This window comes from Mycteria americana, chromosome Z, assembly GCF_035582795.1.
Source record: "Mycteria americana isolate JAX WOST 10 ecotype Jacksonville Zoo and Gardens chromosome Z, USCA_MyAme_1.0, whole genome shotgun sequence".
Taxonomy (NCBI): domain Eukaryota; kingdom Metazoa; phylum Chordata; class Aves; order Ciconiiformes; family Ciconiidae; genus Mycteria; species Mycteria americana.
Genome location: NC_134396.1, coordinates 69,192,832 through 69,204,073, shown reverse-complemented (window position 1 = coordinate 69,204,073; position 11,242 = coordinate 69,192,832). Strand labels below are relative to the sequence as shown.

Sequence of the window (11,242 nt, the reverse complement as noted above, 5' to 3'; positions counted from 1 at the left end):
CTACTTTTTATGAAAACAACAGTAGAAATGGCAGTGATTAGTGGGTCTGCAACTTGGTGGGCTGCTAAGGGAGAGAAAAAATATCATTTCCAAACAATTTTTAGTATGTTGTGCAGAACAATTCCTCTCTAAGTCATTTTTTATAGTGATAAACTACTTACCACCATTGAGAATGCACGCTTCCAATTTCAGTACTTTAAGATAGAAATATGCAGTACTGGCACCTGTAGCACGTTATTCTAAAAGTAGGGTCACTTGTGATGTAACTGGCCACTGCTGGAGAATCAAGTCACTTTGGGACTTGGTCAAGATGAATAAGGGTAGCCAAAGCTGATTAAAAATGTATACATGCTGAAGTAGGCAGAATGGTAATTAAAAAACACTGGAACAGACCAACTTACATAAATAAAAGTAAATCGATAAAGCTGATTGATAGTTTTATGAAACTGGGTTCTGTTTCCATTGAAATCAGACACAGATTGTTTGGTCTGTGTCCTTACGACACAGCAGACACAGCCGTAAAACATCAGATTATGTTACTTAAATGCAGTCATAATGGAGGACTAGACTGTGTCAGCAGTAAAGGGCATTGATGTAAAGCCAACATAGCACATAAGCAAAACCTCTTCAGGAAGCTCATTCGAGCACACCAAAGATACCTAAATCTGCCTCTGTGTTAGGCTTCCCTAACACATCTCCTCGGCACTCCTCTATTGTAGTTGTGGTAAGTGGGCAACTACATTTGTAGATAAATTTGTAGAGTGTATGCAGCTGTCTAAAATTCAGGCTCGCAGACCTGAATGAGGACCACGAGCTGCAGGAAGATTACCATTCTTCTGCAGCAGAAAACTCTTCAAGCAGCACTGCTGGTACTGATTAAAACCAAAGTTTTGGGATTCACCTGTACTGCGGCGAAGGCCTACAATGAGAAAGCGTTACTTAATTTCAAGTACCAAGGGCTGGTGGTGTACAGTTACACAATTTTCATACGTTTGTAGAACTGATGTGCCAACTTCAGGCATGCTTGCAGACGGGTCCAGCAGAGCCGTCAAGCAGCTCCCTCTTGCGCACAGGGGCACACGGGCCCCTTCCAGACGTGGGGCTGTGGCATGGCCCCAGCGGGCCGAGGACCTGCCGGTGGCCACCTTTCCTCAACAACATCAACCAGGCGGTGCCGCTCAGTCCCACCAACGTCAACCAGGGCGTGCTGCTCGGCCCCGTTTGCTGCCGGGGCAAGAGGACCCCACCGCAGGCGGGCAGGGAGCAGCACCGCTGCCATGTACAAATAGGTGGAACTTTCCAGTCGCCTTGCCCAGGAATTGCAAATAACCCTTCCCTCCATTTCTCTCCCCACGCCCGGGGTGAGGGCCGGCTGCTACAGGCAGCGAGAGCCCTTATCAGCTCTGCCACTCGCCTGGCCTGGGCAGAGGCAGTGTCCTGGGGAAGGAAAGGGGTTGTGCCAGGGAAGAGAACAAAAAAAAAGGAAGAAAAGAGAGGGTTTGCGGGCAAGGGCTCTTCGGCCGAGGGAGGAAAGGGGCCTCGCTGAGGGGAAAGCCGGGGGGGCCCCGAGGCCGCGGCGGCGGCGATAAGGGCCGCCCGCGGGTGCCCCCGCCCCGCCGGGAGGCAGGCGCTAGGGGCAGCGCGACGCCCTCAGCCCGGGGGCCGCGGCCTTTCGCCCTCCCCTCGGGCTGCCCTCCCGCCCTCCACCCCGCGGGGAGGATGCGGAGGCACCGGGGCCGCGCAGCACCCAGGGGCGCGGAGGCGGCGGCGGGGACATGAGCCCGGGGGGCGGCCGGGCCCTGGGGCCGCTCCTGCTGCTGCTGCTGGCGCTGCTGCAGTGCGCGGGGCGGCGGCGGGGTAAGTGCGGCCCCTCCCCGAGCCCCCCGGCCCGGCCTCGCTCCGCTCGCTCTGGGCCGCGGCGGGGCCTCGGGCCGTGAGGGCGGCGCCCTTCGGCCGAGGCGGGGAAGGCGCGAAGGGGCCGGAGGCCGCGGGAGGAGGGGACCGCGGCGGGAACGTTGTGGCCTGGGGGTGGGTGCCCGCCGCAGCGGGACGTCGGGGGCCCGGCGGTGGTGGCGGACGCAGGGCTCGGTGGGCGCGGGGCGGCGGCAGCCCACGGGGCGCCGTGTTTCACACCGGCTGGGGCGTCTCCTCGGGCCCGGTGAGGGCTGTGGTGGCAGCGGCCTCGTGCGCCGGCCAGGCGAGAGGGCCTGGCCCGGGCGGGAGCCGCGCCTGAGGGAGCGTCTGGGTAGGACTGAAACCATGAGGTGACTTCAGTGCCGGCGTGAAAAACTGTATGTTACTAAGGAGAAATACGGCGTGAAGTTTCAACTGTAGTCGTAAGGGGTGGGGGAAACCGTTTTTTATCTCCCAGAGCGGCAATCTGAGGAGGAGGCTCCCATATCTTATCAGAAGGTTGAGGCATCATGAGAAAGTTCTTACTGTGGCTGTTTTTAAATTTAATTTTCTGATTTACATGGGCTGCCATTGCATGCTGACAGTTTTTGTTTTCTGTTCTTACTAGGAACACACACAAAAAAGTTTATAAAAGCATTGAGAATTAGGAGTAGGAATCTATGATGCTTTCCACGAGTCTTAAGGCACTCAGAAATGCGCTGTGAGTAAAACTGAAACACTGTGCCTGTGGAAGGGCAGTTTTATCACACTGATAAATTTGCTGTGTAAAAAAAGCTGGCTGGAGTGTGCAGCTGCCTTCTCCTTACCGTTACAGCTACGTATTTAGACACCATGTAAAGGCATGCAGAATTTTGTCAGAGCTGCTATATACGCAGTGAGATTTGTATTCTGTAAGAACCACACCATCCTTATCAATCTTAGCTGTCTTAGAAGAGTAAAAAATTCTGTACTGCTATGTCCAGCATCATGAGGCAACATCAGCTTGTGTGGTATTAGTTATTTCTTTAAAAATGTAAAAGGGTGTAAGCATATACGTGCTTTGTCTGCATTCAAGCAGTCCATTCTGAGGTTTATCATTTGGAAAGCCAGTGCATGTGTGAAGATAACAAAAAGAGCTTACAAAAAATGGAGAGAAATGCACATAATGCACTAAAAGTATGAATATAAATAAGGGAATAAGTTCATCTTTTATTCTACTTTCATGCCTATTAATAGGCCTATCAAATGATAGTAAATTAGGTTGTGTGTCATACGCTGCTAAACTACTTCTGATATAAATGCATTTCTAAAATGACTTTACTAAAAGTAATTTTCCTGCTGGCAGCAGTCTCAACATTGTTTTTATGAATAGCATTTATACCATATAAATGTTGATGATACAAGATACAAATAGATTGATAAATAGCCCAAATACCTATGTGTAAGTAATAGAAACAAAGTAATAGAATAAATGGAAAGACAAAAGGGAAAGAAAATGCATATGGGGGGAAGATTAGTAATATTGGATAGAGCTATTTATTATATGTCTTGTAAGCCTTGCTAACTGCTGAAAAGCTGTTTTGTTTGTTAAAGAATAGATGGATGGAGAAAACTGTTCAGTGTAGTTATTTTGTTTAATCCTTTCTGCTTATTTTTTTATCTTTGGTCTCTGAATACTATGGCTGTGCTTTTCCTGCAAGTTTGAAAATGAAGTGGGAGGAGATGGGCTTTTATTCTATGTGTTTTAATCTGGATTTTATCTCCACTTTAAATTCTGTGCCAGTTACCCATACCAGACCACCTTTATGGTCCTTTTAAAAAAAAAAAATAATAATTGCGTCTTTTTGTTCTTAAAGCAATTGTGAACAGATCAGTTCCAGATGTCTGTGCAACTTGCCACATTCATGCTACATGTCATCAGATTGAAGGAAAAAGTGTCTGCATCTGTAACTATGGATTTGTAGGCAATGGAAGAACCCATTGTCAAGGTAGGCTGCCTGTTTGTAAAATGGCAAGAAACTGTGTGCGTTCCTAAAATGTTCTTTCTTGAGTAGTATTACTGAATTCTTCAAAACACGCTAAGAGTTTTTTCATTTCCTGGCATATTCCAGGTTTTGGAAATTCTGTGTGGATTGTTTTTCCTTTTTTTTTTTTTTTTTTTAATGGCTAGCCATGAGCTATACTTCACTTGTACTTGATGTAAGTATTGTTTTGTGCTTAGTTGCTTAGCTATTTTATTCAGTTTCTGCTATATAATGAAGGATTTAAATTATTTTTGTCTTAGAAAATGTAAGGTTTTATCAAACATTTAGTTTTTAAATATAATGTATTGGAATGGTTTATTTAATTTTTTTTATACTAGCTTCAGCAAAAAAAAATAAATATGGTGGGCTTCACTTTATTATTCTTATCAACGTGTGCGCCGTTGAACTGAAAACTCTACAATAAAACTGACAATTAAAATCAGTGCTTTTTTGCTGATTTTTCCAGTTATCTCAGATTACTGGGTAACTAAAAGTTAATTTCATAACTTGAAGGTCTGTTTTTAATAACAGTGTGCATATATACACAGATTTCTTAAATGTAAATGTTTATTACATGAAAAGTGTTGTTCAGCTTTGTTTTATTACTGTAGCTGAGAATATCCTTTTAATACTATCTCATATGTGACAAATCAATATACAAATCAAAGGATGATGTCAAATGCTGTGTCTGAGTGTATGTAACAGCTTACTGTTGCTTAAAGGGGAGGGTCCTCCACCTCCCATCTGTTCCACTCCTATCTCTTTCCCTTGCTTCACAAGCACTGGCACCCACTGGGCCCTGCACAGAGTTCAGTTATCTCGTTATTGTGGGAGAAGATGAGCTGCATATTTTGCTATGTTATTTCTCTGCTGGTTGGGTGAGTTGGGTAAGAGCAGCACAAACTCCATCAAGTGCTGCAGCCAGTGCGTGCTGTAAGGACAAGCAGAAGCGGAGAGCAGGGCCCTCTGGTTTCAACAGCTCTTAGTCAACTCAAGCTGCGTCATGAAACTTTGTTCGCAGTTTCATCCGGGGACCACAGCCTCCGTTGGTCTAAATACTCCACAGCTTACTAGCAGTGTTTACATCCCAAATAACTTAGAAGGAAAAACAGTAAGGGGAAGTCTGGTTACCCAAGAATGAGTGAGGAGGGAAGGATATTCTACTTTTCTTAATCTCTCTCTGATGTGTTTTAAATATGCTGACAGATAAAGATGAATGTCAGATTGGAGCCAGCAAGATCTGTGGAAATCATACACTGTGTCATAATACACACGGAAGTTTTTACTGTGTTTGCCTTGATGGGTTCCGAGCCTCCAACAACAACAAGACATTTATTCCCAATGATGGCACGAACTGTACAGGTAGACATCACAAAGAATCTTGACCACCAGGAGTCCAGAACTTAATTTTCTACTGCACAAATCTTTTTTTCCTGTCACTTTAGAACTTGCTTTCTAAAACTATATCAGAACACTTTCTGCTGTGGATGCAAACACTTACTTGACATCTAGGTTCTAACAGCTATGAATTAGTTCCATTTTTGTATTCTTTGCTGTGTTACAAGTCATTGCTTCACAATCAGATTCAAGCAATAATCCTTCCAGAAAAAGAAACTAAATTTAAGAAAATAAGATGACACTTAACTTTCCCCCAGTATGTCGTATTTGTGTTTAGTGTAGAAAATTAGCCACTTCCTTGTTACAGTAATGAACTGTTGTAACTGATTAAGATATTTGCACGTACAGGATTTTTCTGGGATTGTTGTAGCAGGAGATAACATTGGAAACTATTTGTCAGGTAAAACAGAAACACTTTAAAGATAGCTAGCTACAAAATTGAGAGTCTCCTCCTTCCGGATGCTTGAACACCAGGCAATGATAAGCTCCTTTGTTTCCCAGAAAAGCCATCAGAAGCTACATAGAGCCCTTTATGGAATGCTGTATGTGTTTAAAGCTTGGGTCCTATATTAATTAAAAAAACACCCTATTACCAAGTGCATGTATTTTTCTCTGAATTTTTAGATATAGATGAATGTGAGGAATCTGGGCTGTGTGGTCGCAATGCAAGATGCGTGAATACTGAAGGGAGCTACAAGTGTTACTGCAATGATGGTTATAAATTAGAAAATGGAGAGCATTCTTTTCATCCAGATGAGAATATAGTTTCATGCAAAGGTGAGAGATGCTGTTGGGTGCTTTGGATGGTGTTCTTGCTAGCAGATAAAATCAGCTCTTACATGATACAGTAGTACCTACTCTGACCTGTGATTTTAAGTCTGCAGGACTTCGTGGACTTTGCTTGCTGTATGATTTTTTTCTTCTTGGGTTCACTTTGTTCCATTGATGTCGGGATGGTAGAGTTGACACCGGATATGATTTCTACAGGCTCTCAGCAGTGGTTCAGGTGTGCAGGGTCAGAGAAGCTTAATAATGCCGTGAAGGTGATGTAGTTAGTTTTTGAGTAGGAAGGAAGTATGGTATAATCCACTTGCTTATATATCACACTGCATGAAGGGGAAGGGAAGAGAGGATAAATAGCTGGTAGGAGAGGTCAGATGAATGAAACGAGCCTAGGGGAGAGGAATAATAAAATAATAGTTTAGCTCTTTATTACATACTGTGCCACCTGCATAAATAAGCTGTTCTGTTTATCTTGCCATTAAAAAAAAAAAACCCATTCAATTTGAAACTGTTCCTCCTTTCCTCTCTAGTGTAGATTTTCACAGATGCAAAGTGCTAGCAGTGTAAGCTGTAGCCGTCAGAGTATGTAATGAACCCAGGCATCCCAGGAGGAAGGAACTGTCTCGATTATATCCAGCTCTCGTTTCTGAATTATTGCAAGAACCATCAGTAAAGCTCACTGCCTGTAGTTCATCCAGTGTTTCCAACTGGAGTGCTCCGCTTCATTTTACCAGAATTGCTGATAACCCTGCTTATTTAACCAGCTTCCTCCTCCACATGCTGTGGTGAAGTAGGGTGTCTGTACTGACTGTGTTGCTTGCAGAGTTGGACAAGGGAGCCCTGTCAAGCAGCTGTGCTGAAGGAATGTAGCTTTTGTATGCAGGCTGGTTCAGTGAGATGGAGGAATTGAGGGGCAGGCCATTTAATTTCAGCCTATCCTCAGTGCTTCACCTTTCCCATGAACAGGGAAATAAAGCTGCGCGTTGTGGCCTGATACTTTCCTCTGGTGTTGAAGGATCATTCAGCCATTGCTGTGAGGAGACTGGCACATGCAAAGCACCATTGCATTGCAATATCTCCTCTTCGGTGTTGTGAATGGCTGCAGCTATATGTTAATAAAGGTGCAGCTCAATACCTGGATCACTGTGTTCCTCCAACCATGGCCAGTACAACTCTTAACTCATCTTCTACGGTCTTGGTGACCCCTCAGATTCATCAGATTGGGTGTAATTTGTGATGTGACCATCCAGTTCAGCTCATCTTAAAGTGGTCATGTGTTGTGATTTTCGTACTGTGAGATCTTTTAAACCAATCTCTTTGCAGAAATTGGATGTGGTTCCCCTCCTGAAATGAAGCATGGCTACATTGTGGGGAACTACAGCTTGCTACCAGGAAGTACGGTTCATTATGAATGTAAAGAAGGGTTTTACAGCAACGAGGAAAAGTTCTCATATTGCACTGCAAATGAAACTTGGGAACCTGCCACCTTAAGCTGTAAAGGTGAAAAGAGTCTTAAATCTTTTTTAAATTCTTCATTAAGGGGGTTTATGCATGGGGAAGTATGTTTGTGAAAGACAGATTGAGACTGTTTTCTCAATCCAAAGGATAATTTTTCAAGATCTGGCTATTTGCAAACAAAGAAGAAAAGAAAAGGACAGGATATAAAATTGTGCCACCTCTTCTTGTTAGTGCTATGACATTTTCAATGCTGGTCCTTGCATTTTTACAGACACTGCGATGTGTCCTTGTGCCTGTGAACCAAGGCCTAGACAACTAGATTTCTGTAGCATTTCTTGGGAGAGGCCACTGAGTTGGAAGACATCAGTGACCTCTCATGAAAAGAATAATTTTTCTGACAGCTTGTGAAGTTTTTTCCAAAGGTTGACTGTAGATGCAGAAGAGAGGCATCATACCACCCGTCATCTCTGGATAGTCTTCACGATTTTAAGACCATTTGTACATGAGCAAATGCTTTCACATCTCTGAAGTGTAAAGTTCTCCGTGAGCATCTTTAAACCTTCCACTTGCTTGGGTGTTCTAATCGCCCATTCTGTTGAAATATTACTGCTTACAAGTGCAGGATTTTGTGTTCCTGTGAGTAGTTAGAAAGTCTGTATATTAGTTAAATGACACTTGAAGTGCTAGCTAACAGAAGCTACACTGTGTATAACAATTCTGCAGGGGAGAATTTTCATTCTGAAAATTACCACTTAGAGAGGAGAGTTTCTTCTCTCAAAATACAAAAGCCCTCTTGTTTTCTAATTCTTTCCTGTTTTCTTTTTTTATTCTTTTTTTTTTTCCTTTGAGAGTGGATAGAGATGTAATGTTTCTATGTGTGTCTATGGGAAGTGAATAAATTACAATAAGGATGCTAAATCAGTGTGGTTGGGAAAAGTGAAATATTAAATATCACTAGAAAAATTGTAAGAAAGAAAAGATAAAACAATTTAATTCTAAATTATTGGCATAAAAAATAAAACAATTGAAATAACATTTTTCCCAAAAAAATAAATAGAGGACAATGAATTTGAAAACAAAAATGAAGTGCCCAAAGTCTCAAGAGGTCCCTAAAGAAAGCTTGTGGAATGTGATCATTGTGAGTTGTTGTTACATTTGTTTTTTATTAATATTTTTCAGTAATTGCTTTTTCATGTGACTTTTTAATTTCTACAATCAAAACAGTAGGTCAGGTTGGAGTTTCTGAGCATTTCATGTTTAATTGAAATAAAATACATCAAACACCAAGAAACAGCCCATGAGTCTGAAATGACAAAATTATTTCCCCTTTGTTTTGCAAGCTCTTTTCCTGGATTTCAGTTAGGACTTCTCTTTTTGTAAAACTGGCAAGTCTGTGGGGTGGTTTTTTTTGTTTTGTTTTGTTTTGTTTTTTTTTAATATTAGTAAAGGCACCTTTAAGTAATTCTTTAAACTCTGAGAGTTTTCCTGATAAGTCTTCATGACTTATTTAAGAATTTCTCCTGGCCAGATGTAATGTCTTCTTTTTCAGGAAAATCAGTAAGTTTGTCTTTTGTCTTCCTTCCTGTGGTAATTTAGGTTATTTATATAGTCATGATGAAACTGGCCATTGAAGGTAGGTCAAACTTGGTAAGATGTGTGACCTAACATCAGGGTACTGTAAGTGGAACAGATCCTCTTTTTTTTATTTAATTATAAGTGTGTGGATGTAATGGTGTCTTTGAAGAGTATAGCTTCCCTTGAATATTAATTAAAAAATTGTCTTGAGATGAAAAGTCAGATAGTCTAATGTGAAGATGTGATGTACGTGAAGAGGTGCAGTTAAACTGTTGAATATGAATGTTGTGTCATGCTAATATGAAAGCCTTTTAGATGGTTGCTTACCTTTGAAAATGGACATTATCAAACAAATTGGGTTTTGTGCTGCTTCGTTTTATGCATTTGTAAATTACAACTCAGCATTTTTGTGAACAGAGCAACTATTACAATGCATTTTGAACACCATGTGGACTCTGGACTCTTGCTTTAACAGGATGCTTTTGTATTGTATGTTGTAACCTTTTCTGTGGTTTTGCATTTCTCTGGTCCTGTGCACTTTTAAAAATTTTCCTTCCTAAAGGCAGTTTCTGCTCATCTGCCTCCCTCTGACTGTTGCTGACTACAAATGGTATAGAACCAGCTTGCCACCTGTAATCAGGTTTGTAAAAGCAGGAGAATCTTAAAGATTAAAAGAAACCAGGACATTTTCTGTATGCTAGCAGCTAGGCTGAGGAAGGAGTCACAGATTTAGCATGCCATACTGAGAGAAAGGCAGAGAGAAGTCATTTTATTTGGAAGCAGCTCTGGAGTAGCTACAGCACTCTCAGTTGTCACAGAGAACATGAAGGAGTGTTGGATCACCACAGGAGAAGAGGGTTTGTTGATAATGATGACAGAAATACTCATGGCAGTGCAGCTGTCATTACTTCTGCTGCTTGACTAACAAGTTTATCTTCCTCTTTCTTCTTCTCCGTAGGTGTGGATTGTGGGGTTCCACCTTCTGTTTTAAATGCACATCCAGCATCTGTAAATGGGACCACATATGGAAGTGAAGTTACTTACAGTTGTCTTCATGGTTACTTTATTGCAAGCGGCAATCAGACTGCAGTCTGCAATGCCAAAGGACAATGGGATGGTACTGATTTGGTGTGCAAAGGTAAATGAAATCTGCCTTCAGATTTATTTAGCATAGGATACCGTTTCAACCACCATAATAGATAGCAGTCATTGAATAGAGACATCCTCTTCGGGCATTCAGTTTATACAGTGTTCTGGCATATGAAGTTCAGTCACAAAACAAAAGCTGTATATTAAACAGCGTTTTTTAATCTGTGTTGCTAAGGAAGTTGCAGTTAATTGTTAAAAGTTAACATTCTAAGGACAAAATCCCAATGCATGTCAGGCATTGGGATTTCCATGAGATGAAAATTCAGCCCAAATTGGTGCCGTTTTTCTACAGCACCAGCTCAATATCTACTCTGTAGTTGAATCCACTACTCGGAAGTTGAACCACTATTAGCAGCTAGAGTCCCCTTAAAATTCCCACATTCGGACGGTTTCTAGTTGCATACTATAATTGCTCAAGCATGCTATTGTTATTTGACATGAGTCATAAATCTGTTTTGTTACTATGATTTGAAAGAGTATAGCCTAACAAGTTCCTTGATAAGAAACACAAAGGTACATTTAAAAAAAGTATTTTGCCCAACCAAATTTCTAGTGTATTGTTACTCTGAGTTCATATTATTAATTAATGTGACCTCAGGATAACTAGAGTCTTTAGTCAGTTTTTACATTGGCACAACTTCACTTTTCCATTCACTGAATGATTAATATCTTTTCAGCTTGATCCAGCAGGGTCAAGTCTTCTCTTCATTGCAATCAAATGTAGTAATTTTTCTGAAAGTGCCATGTCTATGTTACAACTACTCTCTACTTTTAGAATCTTCTTTAATATTCTTATTCTGGGTCACCAGTCTAAATAGAAGGTTCACTATGTTACACAGAAACATACTTGTGCATTTCTGTTTTTTGATCTCATTACAGGATGGCTGTGGGCAGATAGCTGGAGTTAAGCAGCAGTAATTTTTGTATCTCATCACATACTGTCCTTCTATAAGTTAAGCATA

The 11,242-nt window shown here is 41.7% G+C and overlaps 1 protein-coding gene across 4 annotated transcripts in view; it reads left to right on the top strand.

The window, feature by feature from the left end:
* Positions 1-1,715: 1,715 nt before the first annotated feature.
* Positions 1,716-11,242, top strand: part of SUSD1 (sushi domain containing 1) — a 46,167-nt gene continuing 36,640 nt past the window's right edge. For 3 of the 4 annotated variants that reach the window (XR_012773414.1, XM_075488295.1, XM_075488296.1), the window contains exons 1-6: positions 1,716-1,857; positions 3,750-3,881; positions 5,124-5,279; positions 5,940-6,092; positions 7,422-7,598; positions 10,090-10,269. Coding sequence is in view for 3 of the 4 variants with exons in the window: in XM_075488295.1 (XP_075344410.1) it covers positions 1,776-1,857; positions 3,750-3,881; positions 5,124-5,279; positions 5,940-6,092; positions 7,422-7,598; positions 10,090-10,269 (880 nt within the window). In the remaining variant the exon portion in view is untranslated. The remainder of the gene's footprint in view (positions 1,858-3,749; positions 3,882-5,123; positions 5,280-5,939; positions 6,093-7,421; positions 7,599-10,089; positions 10,270-11,242) is intronic. The other variant, XM_075488297.1, reaches the window with a different exon arrangement.